Source organism: Mizuhopecten yessoensis, unplaced genomic scaffold, assembly GCF_002113885.1.
Source record: "Mizuhopecten yessoensis strain PY_sf001 unplaced genomic scaffold, ASM211388v2 scaffold2995, whole genome shotgun sequence".
In the NCBI taxonomy this organism is placed as follows: domain Eukaryota; kingdom Metazoa; phylum Mollusca; class Bivalvia; order Pectinida; family Pectinidae; genus Mizuhopecten; species Mizuhopecten yessoensis.
In genome coordinates, this window is record NW_018404823.1 from 875,664 (window position 1) to 893,905 (window position 18,242).

Below are 18,242 nucleotides of genomic sequence, written 5' to 3' on the forward strand. Positions count from 1 at the left end.
ATATTGTTTGAAATGCAATATGGAAAATAAATTCTTAGATAAACTAACAGACAATCTACAAGAAAACATTTTATCCATTAACTAGAAGAAAAGGTCAAGTTCATTCTCGAAAATGTGTTGATACACAAGAAACCCAATCTCAAGCGAGTTAAGTTGTTGTATATCGTCCGATATAACCGTATATAACGGCAAGTTAATGTTTCTTTACAATAAATCGTTATTATTATAAAGATATGTGGGAAAATGTGCAGACATTTGTCTTTCACATGTTTGTGTGTTTTTCATCATTTTATGTTTTCATCGACCATTTATTTGCCATTATAACTGCGACTGTGCTGATAGGACTTTAAGAAAGGAATAATAACATTTCAGAGAAGGAAGACTAGTAATTAAATAATGTTTCTCTTCAAGAATGAATAGTATAAGGAATCGCGTTTTCTTTCCTTCATTTTAAAGTAGTATAAGGAATCTAGAAATTAGTTTAAAGATATAATGTTAGTTTTAAGCCTGGTTGTTTTTACGACTATGAACATGTATTTTTTACATCTATTCAAATCAATATGAATGTCCTCACAAAGATCCAGGTAACGTAATTATCAAATATACCCTCAAATCAACATAAAAGTATATATATTTCTAAATTTTCAGAATATTTTGAAACACGAATCAGATTTTAAATTTAATTTAAGAAATTTAAAGCTAACAAATATTTCAACTATCAAGTATTGACAAGAAACGGTTACGTGGGGTGATGAGTAATCTCATAGTACGTTTCTGCGCAGTTTGATTATGTACATTCTTGTGTGTAAGTGATCTCGTCCAACTCCTTCAGGTCAATTATGAATAACACAAAAGGAGACTTCTGTTAAATATTTATTTTGACAATATACATATTGCAAGTTAACCCTTTAAAGGTTGTGCGCTATATTGTATAAAAAAAAAAAATAGCTTAACGAAATGGAATTCAGATTTGATTTAAAGTCCACTCTTTAAATAAATATTACACTGTGCGTTTCACAACCGATAAAATAACAAAACTAGGTCACAATATTTAAAGCATCGGAAATAACAATTTTGTGACGTTATCAACAGAATATTGAAACAAGTGACGCAATGGAAATTTGATTTCCAATTATAGACGAAACACATGATCAAATGGATAAAAGTGTATGCACGTTTTATTATAGAGCTGACCAGTTATCTACCCCGCAGTGTCACATCAATATGATGTCATACCTGTTACAATTTTTACAGGTAAAAATTACCTGGACCTGTATTGTATACAAAGTACCGACACGACAGGGTAATAAGCTACGATACAGCAGTGTGGCACGATTACATATAAAATACGAGTTAATATTTGACAAAAGAATGTATCAGACTAAATAAAAGATGACCACATGATCACAGGTACTAAGAGAATATCGCTGGTCTTCCAACGAAGTTATTGCACATAAGCCACTTATATTTACTTCATTGAAACGATATAGACTAATAACCAAGGCTGTTTAAGTAAATATTGTGATGTTTAGCGTGCGAACATTACCTTCCTACACGGGACCTCCATTTTGCAGGTCTCTGTATCTTTCTGACATTAGATTAGTAAGACAATCACCGCTCCTGGTGTGGCACCATTTAGTGACGTCAATGTCTTAATAGGCTATCAGATGGCTAGACATGGTAAATGTATACCCGGTGATTTACCCTGAGTTACTTTTGAGCAATATATTGACCACCGTAATCCTAAAACATAATTATTTGTCATTCACTCGCACGGTCTCGTTATGATACATGTAGTACTTCGTACTCGGGATACTCTCACACTCTCTCTCTCTCTCTCTCTCTCTCTCTCTCTCTCTCTCTCTCTCTCTCTCTCTCTCTCTCTCTCTCTCTCGTCCTCTCTGACTCGTACACTTTTTAATACATTAATACGTAACTGACGTTTTCATGAAGTTCAAAATATATAAAGCGACGCATATCTCGGCGATTACAAGTTCTACAGAATGGATCACAACTCATGTCTGTATTGTCTTTGCCCGAGATCAAATATTAAAAGTCACACTAACAGACATCCTTAAGGAATGTCCCAAATAGATTCCAATAAGAAAAAAAGATTGCACAAAAAATATTTGGGAACAAGTTAAATACAACGTCAAATGAAAGATGAGATCAGGTTTTCATACGGATCAATCACAAAGTTTATGCGTATCATGTCGGCTATGAAGATTTATCGATCTTTCTCAATACATCTCCTGGATAAGCAAGAACACTTCTTGATGAAGTTCCGACCAGATGAGCAAGTCACGTTCTGGCAATTGGTGATGACGTCATACATCTGGATCCGGTCAAATAAGTCATGTTCACAGAAGTAAAGCTACCGGTCGAAATACCGGTCCCTATCTGATGGAATACCTTCTGTATATTTTTGAAAAGTTCCAGGAAAGTTCCAGGAAGGTTCCTGTTGAAACTATTCTGTCGTTTCGAATATCCGACTGTGAGAATCCTTGACAGATTCGTCATTCAAATGCTTGCTCCGTGTATACCGCACGGGCACAAGATTCAAGTTCAAGCTTCACATGCAGACCGGCAATCGGTTCCCATGTTCCACAGAGATTTGGGGTCCTCTTTGTTGGCCTCTGCCCTATCAATCCAGTTCTGAATCCGTTTCCTCCAAAACTGAATCCTGTAATAACATAAGGAAGTATTGTTAAAACGAAGCACACAAGATCAATCCCATAACTGGTATATTATTTTTTCCCTCAACTTTCTCAGGAATTGGGCCTACAACCCTTTAAAAAATAGTCCATTTTGACATTAATGTCACATAAAACATAACGACATCTAGAATTTTCTGTGAACGCTTTTAATGTGTAAAACTTACCCATCCTCCTCTGTCCGTTATCCAGCCCGCGAACCTGTCCGAGAAGTACTGAAGAGCCATGTCCTTGAGTCTCAGCGCCACCGCGCCGCCTGCGCCCGCCATTTGTACCGCTGCCTTAGTAACGTAGAAATACATGGCAACGTTATGCCAACCCACAGTGCCCCCTAGCGACGATTCCACTACTTTGGTGAAGCGGTTATACTGGTCCGTTTCCTTTACCAACTGTATGGCTATCGGCATGATGAGGGACGGCATGTTCATCTGTTGGAAAAACAATGATAACGGTCAGGATGAGCGACGTGTTAAATAAAAGAACAAGGGTGATGTTTAAACCGTGTTACTCTACACAATGTCATTTCCGAGATTTTTTTATTATTTTTCTGGCTTAATTAAAGAGTAAAAGTCAGACATAAATAACCCAACTGTTGTCACAGGTGCACACACAATGACAAAATCAGAACTCATTAATCAAGTGGAACGCACCGGGAACAAGAATCACGAAGCGATACAATAAATACAACAAAAAGGAAAGATTATTTCAACCACATTTGAAACTCATCGTATCATCAAATATATGGTAGTTTTACTGATTATAAGCATAGAGTATCAGAGTCAAGTGTGTAACGGAACTGAAGGGATTTCCACATGACCATATAAACCGGTTTCATTAGAACAACCAACTGTAATAGTCCAAGCTTGTCAAATCGACCTGAATTCAATAAAAATGAATATCCTGGATTGAATGGAAAGCATTATGATCCGCAACGCATGTCGTGTCGAAGCGTATATCAATTGGGTTAACTTGCTAAGTAATCCGTTCTTGTTTTGTTTTTGTCATATCATAATTTTGTCTTTCATATTACTAAGATTTCATCCTTGTATGTTGATGTTTTTGTATTTTTCGCTGTTTCATTTACTTTAAAACCGTAGTAATGTAATCGATCCAATGTGTTTGTATAAAGCGTAGCTATCTATCTTTCCTCATACAAGAGTTTGGAACAAATACATAAATTGATGTTGTGTTTCCGGTTATGTGGAAGGAACATTTATGAGATTATTATCAATATTTTCACACTTACTGTTTCAGACAGGCGATCGCCTTCCTTCCGTAACTCCATCACCAAGTCTCTCTCTATTGAGTTCAGTCTGTCTGATGAAACAGAACAAGAAAACGAATACAATATTGTTTCACCCGGAAAAAGAACGATTCCGAATGCATTATCAAGGGCGAGTGTATTTACATATTTCAGACTACCGAAACGTTCACATGGAAAATGATACAAATTATATCTTTCTCTCTAGTCATTAAGGCTTTATAAGGAAGCATTACAAGACATAATTTTAGAGACTATCTGCTATTTAAATCCGCAGTCATATTGGGGGTCATACCTAGGAAATATCTGTCATTTAATTTCATTTTATGTAATGTTCTTATCTTGGGTATGCCATCCCATTTTTTATATTTTTTGTCAAGTGACTTTAATTAAACTAGACTTTTTTTTTTACATAAACATAACTGAATAATGAACAGGAAGTTCTAACAAGGCATTAAATGATTGCGTTACACAATGTAATTAGCGACTAATTACCCGGGGGATGTCTCCCTGCTCGATGAGTGGTAGGGGACTGACACTCGTTGTCTGACTGGCTACTCTCCGCCCTGGTGACATAGTTATCAGCTATGACTGCCAATCGGTTGGCCACACTTTCAATACGTTTGTTCTTTTCATCTTGTGACAGTTGATCAAACGGGATCGGATTCTCCTCAGTCCCCAACAGCAGCCTCCTCCGACTGCTCCCACGACCTGTATCCAAATAGGAGATGTTAGTTTTGACACTTTAAATGACAAATCGTTGGTTTAGTTAAAGAATTGATTTAAATCTGAAGACGAGAACAAATTTTTAAAATAATGTGTTTCAAATTTGCCTGTTTTCAACGTGATGTAGATATTTCATTTTTTCAAAGAAAATACTTTATATTTTCAAAATACATTTTATAGCATTGTTTTTCGTAAAAATGAAATAAAGCTCCCTTTATTTACCTTATTCAAAAAATACAATTTAAAATAAGATACCAACGGCATGGAAGTGCTATTTTACTCATGAAATAATTTATTGCAACATTATCAAACACATTTTTATTTTAATAATGAATGCTTACCCTTCTTTGCTACAGGTTCGAATCCATCAACTCTGTCGTTCGGACAGTCCGCCTCCACATCGTCGACCTCCATTGGACACATGTGCACACTTTCATGTACGTCCGTCACAACGTCCATATATCCATCAGGACTTCTCACATATTTGGTGTGCGTGTCTGTCTCAATGTCCGCCGAGAAATTCCCAGAGCTGGGTAACGAATGGGGAAGGGGATGACACGGGACCAGTCCATTCAGTTGGAGTCTGGACCTGTCCCCCAAAACATTGACACCGCCTCTCGCGGCTGACCGGGTTCGACGTCCCTGTGGAACCTCTTGTTCGGCGTCCTGGGAGATGATGGCTTCGAATACCTTGGTGACGGTGTTGGCCGGCTGCCGGAACTGGCCGACCGGACAAGGACTAGAAGGAGAGGATAGCGATGTGTGGCGGCTCAGACGTCGTCTCTGGTCGGAACCGGAAGTGGAGACGTTTATAGAACTAGGACCAGCTTTGTTTTCTTCTTTTGGTGACTTGGATGCTGTTTGATAGAAAAAAAGGCCTCATTATAAACAGTACTGCTGTTGCTCATTGTTTAACAAATCAACAACATTGAACTATTTGTAATATACATTGTACATCCGGTTTACTTTAATGGACGTGTGAAATGAAAATGCAAATAAGTGCAATTTCCAGATTCGCAGTCGTATTGGCTGAAAGGAAGTCCTTATACAGATATTAACAAGTTACCAATTTCACGATTCATTGTACATAGAGTGCACGGGTGTATGGATATTTTACTTATTTAACTTCATTTTATCGATACAACACAATTTGATACTAACTTTACCAACATTGGTTTATATCAGTGTATCATAGTACAAAATGGGGACACGTGTCGTTAGAATTAAAATGACAATATGAATTTCTTTGTTTTCATTATTGAGCATTATATAATAATCCCTGTGTTTTGGCGTCATTCATCTTGATAAAGTAAATGAAAATCAACTATTCAGGACATCTGTTACTTTCCGGCTGACGGCCTTTTCGTAACTGGCAAATTGTTTACGGATGCATTCATTGAACAAATGTGTACATTAGCCAATATATATTAAACGTTGCTGACTATCAGACTCTGTACACTATAAACTTAAATATCTCATAATTCCTTTATAGCTAAAACTCAAGTGTGTATCCCGACATTCACAATGATCCCCACCACCAGATTATAAACCCGGAAAAACTTGTATTTCTGCAGATATGCTTGAAAGTAAACAAGCTTTGGTTTAAATGGTCATTAAACTAGTAAATTTTCAGACAGTCATTCTGCAGGTGTTTACAAGGACTTTGAATTGCTTAATGGCACCGAGGTGTCATATTCAAATTGATGTTTTGCCAGTTTAAAGTACTGTGCTACTGGAACCGTTTTAAATACAAGTAACTACATAGCTTGACATTAAAAAAAAAACACCAAAAAAGCCATAAAACAAAACTCAGTGCATGGAACAATTGATGAAAATTATTACAAGACTTGCACGTTGGTATCATAGAACGTAAATGTGAGAATTTGATAAGCATGACAAACAAACACTCACCATCTGAAAACTTTCGGCGCATACTCCTCCTCAATCTTGTAATTGCTGTGGGTTTGGACTTGGTAGAAAGGTCTCGAGTATCGGTCACCATGGTGTGGGATTCCGAATGAACACAAGGACTGGACGGAGTCACACAATCCTTGACGTCCATTGACTCTTCGCGACGGACCAGAATATTGCCATGACGAGTTTGGGTCACATGTGACGTGGAATGACCATTTTCGTCCATAACAACCACACATTCGTCCTTAACTTTCCCGCCATCCTTACCGCGATCTCTTTGGGTCTTCTTTTTAGAAGGTGGAGATTGTTTGGCTTTTGATTTCTTCTTCTTCTTCTTCTTCTTTTCTTCGTCAGTTTTCTTTTGTTTAGTAAATGTTTGTAAAATACGTTCCTTTGCTCTCTTAAAAGCGCTTTTCTTTTTCCTGTCAATAGTGTTAATACTCACTTCATCCTCGCCATCGGTATCACTAGATGCTATGCTTCCAGACCGTTGAATGTGGTGTGGGGATTTCTCATTATAATTGGTAGATTTGTTGTTATTGTTATTGTTCATTTGAGCTTCAGAAGATTTCCTCTTTCTGTGACTTGCTCTCCTCAGTGTAGCCGACTCTGGAGGCAGTGTTTTATACTTCCGGTAATCATAATCCTCTTTCTTGAACATTCTGTCCTCTGTCATTTGGAATGGCGAAGGTGCCATGTCTTCAACGTTATCGTATATAGAGAGTCTAGTTGCCTTACGGTAGCTGTTGGTTCGTTTAAACTGTTGCTGTTCCTCAACTTGTAGTGAATTGGTGTTGGCGTCGGTACTTGTGGTGGTGGTGGTGCTCTCCAGTACGCGCTGAACTCCCGTTGTAACGTCACACTCGGACGGGAGAGTCTTCAGCTTTTGTTTGTGCATGAAGAAATCGAAAAGATGTTCAGTGTCGCTCTTTCGAAGCGGTATCGTCTGTCTCCGCTCCGCTCTCTTCATCCCAGAGGCTGGCATGGTGTCTTACACAATAACCGGTATCTGTAAACAAAAGTATAGCAGTTTAGTGTTTGGCAGTGTTAACAATGTAATACGTCTAGTACAGTGCACCGTGTACATACACATACATTAATAATCCCGAGGACCCCAGGAGTATGTCACAATAAATAATTGGGGTCAAGACGCGCGTGATGTATACACATACACAAAGTTCATTGTTGTATATAAGTACAATAGATACAACAGGAACAGTTTTTTTTTATTCAGGCCCTCTAATATACATGTGTGTATTTAATAAGCAGGCCTAAATCCATCAATAAATCGTTTTCCAAAATCAAATAATTTGAAATCGAACGTAGTTTATATAGTTCTTTACCTGGTAGGACTAACACGTCGTTCTGAGGGGAAGGCTCTGAGGTTGGGATAGTAGTTGATTTAGTCATAAAACATGTGCATCGGTTAGGGCGTAATATCAGAAAGGATATGACCGCTGCATATATATATATATATATATATAATTACTGTAGTGTATATTTGTGTACACAATTTATAAATCATAAGTATATCACGTAATATATCCATAGTATGATCGTAAGAAATTATATATACTTGTACAATGTGTATTGTTAAGCTTCAAATACGATATATATAACTAGGGTAGTCAAATCTCACATTTAGCCTATCAACAGTCAAACGTAATATGTGGTCGATATTGCGTACACTGTTTACCTGCCCATACGTTTACAGGTAGCTATGCGTTAAAGTAAACACGAGTTGTATTACCGGTAATCTTCTTGAATATCCTATGTGTTATTTAAAATCATGGTAATTAACTAAAAAAATATTTCAGTTAAAAAACGTATAAAGTTCAATAATATACACGTAGAGCACATCTGAATCGCATAATCAGCATACACTTGTAATTAACTTGCATATCGATTATCATAATGAGTGTAATATAAATGCGTTTAAACCTTCATGTTTTATATACTTTTTGCTACATAAAATATTGTGTAAATCTATTAACTTACATATATAAATGTCCTTTGACTATGCTTTCCTTCTGGAGGCACACTAAAAATCCCAGATTAAGGCTATAGTAACGTACGATATATGTCAGTGTATACGTCCTTCTACACAGGTGTACACTAATGATTAGCCTTTAAGTCCATACAGTCACTCCGTTTTATGAAATATAACCACTCTACTGCTTCGACTCCTGGGTATCCCACAGGGGTGGAACCAGAATAGTTATCAACAATGATTTCCGAACCAGTGACGTATACGTATGAGTAACTCAACCGTGGTCTGTTTTTAGTAACTGGGGTTTTTCAGCTGTGGTTAGGCAAACAAAACAAAAAAACACATCTTACCTTAATAAACAGGTGTTCAGTTACATGATATTATATCGATTGTGGAATATTCCTCACGCTGGTCAGCTGACTTAGTCCATGTACGTTACGTATTTATAGTATATATATATATATCTTCTTCCCTTCGTCATATAGTACTTCCTGGTAGTTACCTGGATGTCGTCACGTAAATCGTACGCTTACCTGTAATAGGGTGTGTTTTGGTTATGGTACAACATAATATACTTGATTTGACGGTCTGTTCAAACCAGAAACGAGCTCGAGGCTTTTGGCAACATATAAATGTCGGCCCGAATCATCAAACCTGTATCGATTAAGTAATATTCTTAAAATAAAACCAATATGCAAACACAAAAAATTATCAGTGGGATGGGATTTTTTTTTTTTTTAAATTCTATACATGACCAGAGACCACGGAATTAGATTAGCTAAGCCCGTGTTATCTAAGTCCGTGCAGAGACGTATAACATAATATATACGTCTCTGACGTGACAAATCTTCTTAAATATACTAGATTTAATGACTAAAACTGAAAAATGAATAACTGAGGGTCTGTTTTTTTTCTTCTTCACAACGTAAAGGAAAAAAGAAAGAAAGAAGAAATGCCTTGCTCCACTCGACGTTGAAGGTCAATATACCGTGTATATATATATATATATATATCATTCGGTGGGAGAGACCGGGGCAAGTAGGTCCATATCAGTAATTAAAGCTGGGGAGTATGACATTTGTTGAATAAAATGCCTTCCAAAAAAAAAAAAAAAAAAAAAAAAATTTCTGTCAGAAGATTAATTAGATTGCCGAACGTGCCCTACATTGGAACAAGATCGGACAGGCAGTCTAGCTGGGGTTAGTTCGGCCCACGTTCAAATCGGCATATAATTATCTGTATCTGTATATGTAAGTCACAAGTCACCAATTCCTGGCATCAATTGTGGCAGGTGGTGTCAAAAAGCACCCAATGTAAGATTTTCCCGCCAATATCGCGACTTTTTGCGTTGCCACTACACATCCCTGCCAAAACGTATATTATATAATACGTCTATAAAGGCCGAACTTGCCCCGGAAACAATTGGCACCCTACGAAATATACCCACGGAAGCTAGGTGGTATAGGGTATCGTGCGTTTTTGCTTTGGTATTGGAGGAGGAGTTAGCAAAACTGGACTGGTCAATCGCCGACCAGCTAACAATATTGAGTTTTCCTCGCGGTTTTTTTCGTGTTAATGTTTGCTCAAGTTTGGCAGATTTTAATTGTGAATGTTATAGGATTACAGTCGCCTTCTAGCTTCGAGCTAGAGGGTATGTACTTTACCCTAGTGGTAGAGCGTCCGACATGAACTACTAAGGCCGGAACAACCGGCGGTTTAAATTTGACCACTTATAAATGTAACAATTTCAGGTATAAATCCTGGCGGACCTGCAAATGTTTATGCAGGCTTTGTCAAGGCTCGCCTGAAAGCAGCACCAGATAACTAGGTCCGGTTATATGTAATAAACGAACAACTGTTGTCCGACCGGTTTGACCGTTTACACGAAAACGGCCCTCTAACGTTCGAAATTTCGCTCCCCGAATTCGAAAGAAGCACACTTTTATCTTTCCTGTTACATGAAGTTAATGGGAACAATGTGACCTAATTTGATAAACCAATCCGAGAGAGTATTCATTGCATATTTATAATATCCGAGTTCATTGCAATAATTAAACCACACGTAATTTTATCAATATTCGGTCTATAACAAATCTATGAAGAAGAGATCTTTGATCTACTACCGGGCCAAATACACCTTTATACACATTCCTAGCCTCCTATACTGAAGAGTTCTACAACAGTAACAAGGCATGGCTGCCAGAAGAGTAACATACCGATTGTAAGTTATTTCTGCATGGTCACTGATTGTTCGACTTTTTATTTAATACGGAACTAATGCAGAGATATTTCCTTATGTGTGTGATATATATGTAATGGACAATAGGCCGGGATGTGAAACTACCAGGCCAACAGATGCAAAAATAACGTGGGGATGTTAATTAGCCTAATGTCAAATCATATGAACTCTTTAGCGTTAAATAATGATCATGTTTTTTTTCGATCGAGATCATTCATCTGTTATAAGAAAGAATGCTGTTGGTGATGTAGAGGAGCTTTCGTTTACAATTTGTAGCTATAATTCTGACGCGTTGCTTTTCATCGCAATATAGGGGAAGTAATATAATATAACTCAAATGTTCGGTTGTTTAAGGTATTTCATACAGGCTCATGTCAGTGTATTTTGTATGAGATTGGCTCATAACTTTCCCTCAAAATGATAAAAAGGTGGAAATTGGTTGGTATACCCAATAAGGTCATGTCAGGAAAAATGTCAATAATGACCTTTGCAGAAATTATTTGTTGAAAATATTGTTGACTTTGTCTGAAAAGTAACATTTGAATGCAGAATTCTAGTGGCGAAAAATTGCAATGAATAATGGAATTAATGAAAAAACTTACCTGAACATGCATTCCTGAAGTATCCATTTATTGACTATTATCGAGAACAGGGACAGTATACGTCCCTGTCGAGAAAAATGTTCATTTTTTAACTGGTGTATTTTGCATTGCTGGGGATTTTGAACCATGACCTTAATGTTTTAAGCACAATAAGGAAATGAACAACTTACAAAAAAAAACACCAATTGATAATATAGTAACCCGGTTTTCATCTGTGAAAGAGCAAAATGCCTTTAATGGATTAAGTCAAATGTATTTTATTCCAAGTCTTACCAGTAAGGTCTTTTACTATTTTTGCAATTTTTCTGTAGAAGATCGATAAAAAATGATTAATACAGCTAGGGAATATGGTGACTGCTTACCAGGATATTATAAACTATCAACTAGATCTACATCTCCTTAAAATTCATGTCTAACACTTTTGTTTGTGCATGCTTGTGCCAAACTAATGGAATGTTCACTTTTCCAAGTTTTCCTGACTGACCCCTCACAAACACACCATAATATTTTGATAACACAACAGGGTTTCAACTGTGTCATCATGAAAACTGAGGTCTATACTATCCTAAATTGGTGACTGTCATACCTGGATGAAGTTGTCTCAATCTGAAGCAACCAGTTAGCTGGAGCTAAGTAACTAAACACTGTTTTATCTTATCCAACATATATTCATAATAAAAGCGAAGCATATGCTATTGTAACAGGAGAAAAAGAAAATGTAACGGCCAGACTGGGGTTCGAACACGGCACCCTCCAAACCCTTCAAACTCTAGACGGACGCTCTAGCAATTGAAATACCTGGTCTCCGACGATCGACCCAGTACTGTTCCACTACATCCTCCCTTTAATTCTTTTGCTAAGTCTTCGCCCCCGAAGACACAACTATTTACAACCCAAGTTCGGATATCCCCTTGCTATATATATTAAGCATACTCCCAATACTTGAACAAGGGTTGGCTAGCTAGCCAATTTTTAAACAGGAGAAATAGAATATGTTACAGCCAGACCAGGGTTCTAACCCAGGACCCACCAAACTCAAGACAGACGCTCTAGTAATTGAGCTACCTGGTCTCTGACGATCGACCCAGTCCTGTTCGGCTACATTCCTCCCTTCTATTTCCAAGTCTTTGCCCCTGAAGACACAACTTTTTACAACCCAAGTTTGGATATCCCCTTGCTAAGCATACTCCCAATGCTTGAAACAAGGTTGGCAAGCTAACCAATTTTGAAACATGTATAGGAGAAATAGAATATGTTACGGCCAGACCAGAGCTCGAACCTGAGACCCTCCAAACTCTAGACGGATGCTCTACCAATTGAGCTAACTGGCTACCAACGATCGGCCCAGTCCTGTTCCGCTACACTATCAAACAGTGATGTCCAACCCTAGTTTTTGGTGCATACTCTTCTTTTTCACACAATTATTATAAAAAAAGTTGAAGTGGAAGCCTAAAATCCTGTTCTTACTCAAGGTAATATTTTGAAATAAGAAGTTTTGCACATCTTTAATAATATTTGTACATATTCTAATATTTTGGGAGCTGAATGAGGAAACAGGTATTTTGTTTGGCCTTTCAATTCAATGGCCATATATGGAATGTATTACTCAAAAAATATATCGATTACATGCTTGTGTATTACCACATAACATATTACGATTTAAAGAAAGTAAATGTCACTACTTCCTGTAAGATGTCTCTTTTATTTACATATTCAAGGCTTTTGGGAAATAGCTGTTAGCCCTTGGCTTGTGATTTGAGAAAATGTTAATTACTTTCAAGAAAAAAATGATAACCAAAATTAAATTATATTAAAGATGTATTTATTGAATTACAAATTGGGTGTGGTTCTTGTTGAACATTCAAAATAAACTTTGTTGTTTGTTTCAGGCCTCTCTGGAAGCGAGCCGTACCTAGGTATCCTCTTTACCTTGAGGGAAGACCACAGAACAGAGTGCTTTTATGTCAGTTCTGGATGAAATTGATTAAAGACAAAACATTTGAACTACCAAATGATAGGGTTCACTTTGAAGTACACCCTCAGTGAGTTTTATCATTTATTTCAATCTTTAAGTAAATCAGTATTTACCACAATTGTTATTGATAAAAACTTATATATTTTCATATATTCATATTATCATTTGCTAAACATGTCTACCATTTATTTCCCTGATGGTAATATTTGTTATTTTATCAATTCGATTCCATTATGATTTCAATACCTGTACCTGCATTTATGTTAGTAGTGTAGCACCAGATGATGTTGGGGGAGAATTTACAAAATGAGGGCCAATACAAAATTTAAGGTGGTCATACTGCAGACGTCTAATGAGCTGATTCTGATTAGACTTTTTCAAAGCCCCAATTTACTATCCGACAGCATCTTTGCTCTCGTCCAGAATATTTGCTCCTTCGTGGGGTAAAAAGAAGTGCAAAATTTTATGATGCTGTGTATTCAATGTTATCCCCAACTTTCAGTCAGTAGTACATATTACTAGTAAAATACTTCGTATCTACTTCGTATCAATCGTATATACTAGAGCCCATGGAGTGGTGCGAGTTTGTTGATGTTATTACATGTACACCTTTTAGCTTCTAGCTAATATGAGAGTTAATGAAGTGATAGTCTTTCTCTTGTGTGTATATATATATATATGCTACTAGGAAGTGATTTCATCTTCTCATATTAGTGTTTTGTTTCATTTTCAGAATGAGCATATTAGATGTTAAGCAATACCTGGAGAAGATTTATAATGTAGATGTATTAAAAGTGAGAACCTACCGCAGAACAGGTAAAAGTTGGAAAATAATGAAATGTATTGAATGTTTGTATAAAACATATTAACTCATTCACCCCTGAAATTTAATAATGAACTATTCCAACCTTTGAACTGGAAGAGTTCAAATGTGTCATCAGGGGTGAATGAGGGGATATACTTTATGTAATAAAATTATGGAATTCAATACAATATATATACTAATGATGTTAGAGCATGTGACATTCACCTAGGCATATTTTAATGTAAGCATATACATGTAAGCTGGTGCAAGTTAAAAATCTGATAACCCAAAAATATACCCTACAGGACTGGTAACATTTCTGATCTTTCAATGGTGGATGCTAAGATATTTCAAGGATATAGATCCTGGAAAGTGTTTAGTTTGATCTACAAGTAACACTGACACATGTGTATACATACATTAACTATCCAACAGCATCTGTGATCTCGTCCAGAATATTTGCTCCTTCGTGGGGTATAAAGAAGTGCAAAATTTTATGATGCTGAGTATTTATGAACAGCAATTGACAGATTGGGAAAATTTAGGTTGAAAATTACAGGTCCAATTTACACTCATATGTACAGACACGTCTTCCAAAAATAACATTGAACAGTTTTGATTTTGAAGTCAATAAAGTTAAATAAACAATATGTGTCTTAGAGTTATGACATTTTCATGCACCTCGCTACAGTGAAGTGCTGTCAATTTTATTTAATAAAATTGCTATACATTGACAGATTTAAAGGTTAAAAACTTCCCACTGTTTCCTCTACGGACAAGAGCTTTAGGTAGCAGTGTACAGAAGCGTACGGTGGCCATGGGTGATATTTTTGTACAATGAATAACCCATGTAATATTACGTGTATCAAAGTTTAAAAACAAATCAGCACTAAAATTGGCATATACATGATGAGTGGACTTTGTGGGCTTCACATTTAAAAAAAGAAAAATTGAATTTGGTTTGAGACTACATTTTTGGCCATTTACAAATCTGTGTCTTCACAACAAAAGCTAGCTTTTCATGTAGTCTATTTTTGTACTCAGCACATGTGTAAATATTGTGAAAAATCCAGTTGAACGACCTATGCTAAAACGTGAGTATATCTGTTACCGAGTAGATGATATTTAATTTAAGACAGGTTTTAAGGATTTTTTTTGTTGCATTTTTTGGCGTTTTTTGATGTGGTTACCTAGGTTTTCACAAGTCCCAAATCTGGAGAAATCACTAGTTGAAAAAAAAAACATTCTTCTAAAAAAAATGTATTCAAAATGTAGTTTGTAAATATATATATATATGTAGGTGTGTTGTGCAGGATAAATCTGCTATCCATGTTTATCTGAGACATGCCCTTTATTTTTAGGATCAAGCCATTTTAGCTGTACTCTGCTACCTTAAGAGCATTGGTATGTGTCCTGTAAATTGCTGCAATGACAGGATACGTCATGTTTAAGAGAATCATCAGGCACATAGTGTAATGATGATATTTAACATCAGGTGCCTTTGTATGTGAACTTGTGGCGAAAGTCTTACACGCCTGAACAAAAATGATTGAAATATATAATATCTGACTGCTCTCTAATTCTGAGATTAAAAATCTGTCGATCAAGTCAAATATAATCCAACTTTCAACCAAATAACCATAAAAGAGGTTCTTAAATTGTCTCGAAACCCAAGGTACCATACTGATATATCAAATGTACATATTAACTCACAATGCCTCACTTTTAGCCTTTAGTTGAGCGCTCGCCCCTGTGAGGACGGCTTTGGGTTCTGTCCCCTGGCCGAGACATACCAGAGTCTGTAAAAATGGTAGTTTCTACTCCTGCTTAACGCTCAGCAATTTAGGAGTGGGATGACTGGTTTGCCGGTTGTCAGTATAATGTGATCGGGTGGGGTGTCCTGCTGGGTGTCTTGGGCAGTATGCTTCAGTGAGGTAGCACTATAAAATCGGCATCAGTTCCGCGCTATCACAAGGAGACAAACACGAGCATATCGCAGCCTCCCAAAACACACACTTGTACCCTACACGCATGCATCTTGCACACTGCGGAGGCCGTTCTTAAATGACCATAGCTGTTGATAGGACGTTAAACAATATTAAACCAAACCAATCATAATACATTGTTTATTAAGGCTTTTAACCGTCTACATATTCTTCTGCCATAATTTCTGCTTTTTGTATCTGTTAAATGTTAGCAGAGATATTTAGGGACATTTAAGTATGTAACAGGCCATAGGCTAAAGTGTCACTGCGTTATGTACACAAGGTTCTGGCAATGAGATGTCTAGTCATATCGGTCTAATGGCAGATAACTCTATATCAAGATAATGTGAACCAGGTGTTGTTATTGCAATTAAGTTGGAGGAGATAAATACAAATGGAGCACTAAGCCTTTCTGTGACTATTTACCTGTAGCAGATCTGACAACAGAACATTTTCAATATGTTATAAAAAGTGAAATAGCTTCCATGATGTCATAGCCGTTTATTTTAGCATGACCCTAGTTCAAAAACTATTGATTACACAGTAGACCTAAAATTTCTCTCAGAACCTTTGTTTAGCTCTACGTTTGGTCTTGATCATTGGAGTGACTGGGACATTTTGTTATGTAAGTACAGGAAGGATTAGTGCTGGTAGTAAGAATTTTTTTTTACGAGTTTTAACCAATATCTTTCATTATATTTCAGAATACACAATTAATAAAGATTCCTTTGACGTAAAAGAAACTGATAAAGGCAAGATCCCTGCTGCAAAAGTTGCCTGTGTTCAGTTGGTAAGATTTAGAATTATTGAAAGAGTACTTCATGTAGCTTTGTGTCTTTTGTGGTTACTTTTGTGTAAAATATGCAAATCCTAGCATTTTAGACAATGTTGAAGTTCAAGATTGTTGGTTATTAAGAGTTGGACCAAATAAAATAGGAGTCTTTTAGTATTCACAAAAATGTGAAAGTCTTGAATGGAGTAGAAAATTATGATTCACAAAAGCATCCCATATAGAAAATTTCTTTTACTATCAAATCAAAGAACCAGGACAACCAATGATGTCGGTTTCAATTGCAATGTAAAGTGTGCATGGGCAGGAAATATGTTAATAAAAATCTGTTTTTAACACATATTTTTATCTACCTTCAATTCAAATTTTGTTTTCAGGGAGGAGCCCACCGGTTAACATTTCCAAACTTGTTTGGGGAGAAACTGTTATCTACTACACCAGAAGAAGATGCAACCAAATTAGAAGAACTTCAAGAGAAATTAAATGTTGCAAAGAACTGGGAACGACCAGGTATCCCACCCTGGTTCAGTTAGCAAGGGTGCGAGTATAAAAACTCATTGACTATATATAATAAAGAACTTTTTGGCACAGAATGATTGTCTAGGAGTATATTTGTTTAGTGAAAGAAATATGTTTATTTTAATGCAAGATGTCTAATGAATAAAAGTTTTTAAAAAAAGTTTTTTTTCTGACATCTGCCACTTTTTGTTCACTCTTTAAACTACTTCATCATCTTTTAGTGTCGCCTGCGAAAAGCTGGCGACACATAGGTATTGCTATGTCGGCGGCGTCGTCTGAACAGAGGTTTTCATGCGATAATTTGAGTTTCCTTGGGCCGATCAAACTCAAACTTCATGCAGTGCTTCCTTACCAAAAGTGCTTGCTTGGGATTGCTTTTCAGGTCCGAAGGTGAAAGGCCAAGGTCACTGTTACTATAAATAGAAACTTCACCAAAACTGTATACTGGACGGCTTCCATCTACCACTTGACCCACCGTGTATACCTCTGAAATGCTGTCTTACTCCAAATGTTATTGACAACACTAGCTGTTTAACATCATAATCCACAAGTTTATTCATTTATTTATGGGAAACCATCCGAAAAATCATACAAATTAAACTTGGAATTGAGACAATGAGTATCAAAAGCAAGTTTCTTAAAACTCAAGAGTATTCTTCCCAGAATAACAGATTATATAACAAAATGATGCCATCCAAAAACATAATCTATGATTATTGCTT

General features: G+C 36.5%; 2 protein-coding genes across 4 annotated transcripts; one reads left to right on the forward strand and one right to left on the reverse strand.

Annotated features, from left to right (window-relative positions):
* Nucleotides 1-866: 866 nt before the first annotated feature.
* On the reverse strand, nucleotides 867-9,145 carry LOC110446774. 3 transcript variants are annotated; one of them, XM_021492076.1, is made up of 7 exons: nucleotides 8,956-9,145; nucleotides 6,613-7,624; nucleotides 5,043-5,558; nucleotides 4,471-4,686; nucleotides 3,961-4,031; nucleotides 2,882-3,142; nucleotides 867-2,683 (listed from the first exon to the last, which is right to left on the reverse strand). In XM_021492076.1, the coding sequence occupies exons 2-7, from the start codon at nucleotides 7,598-7,600 to the stop codon at nucleotides 2,645-2,647; spliced, it is 2,091 nt and encodes a 696-aa protein (XP_021347751.1). In that variant the 5' UTR covers nucleotides 7,601-7,624; nucleotides 8,956-9,145; the 3' UTR covers nucleotides 867-2,644. The 3 variants fall into 3 exon arrangements, with proteins under 3 accessions (XP_021347751.1, XP_021347750.1, XP_021347752.1); XM_021492075.1 differs by lacking the exon at nucleotides 8,956-9,145 and adding an exon at nucleotides 8,614-8,886; XM_021492077.1 differs by lacking the exon at nucleotides 8,956-9,145 and adding an exon at nucleotides 7,959-8,023.
* Nucleotides 9,146-10,720: 1,575 nt separating this feature from the next.
* LOC110446776 (39S ribosomal protein L23, mitochondrial-like) lies at nucleotides 10,721-17,669 on the forward strand. Its single transcript, XM_021492078.1, has 5 exons — nucleotides 10,721-10,826; nucleotides 13,336-13,488; nucleotides 14,155-14,237; nucleotides 16,916-17,001; nucleotides 17,379-17,669. Exons 1-5 carry the CDS (start codon nucleotides 10,798-10,800, stop codon nucleotides 17,532-17,534), a joined length of 507 nt encoding a protein of 168 aa, XP_021347753.1. The 5' UTR covers nucleotides 10,721-10,797; the 3' UTR covers nucleotides 17,535-17,669.
* The last annotated feature ends 573 nt before the right edge of the window (nucleotides 17,670-18,242 follow it).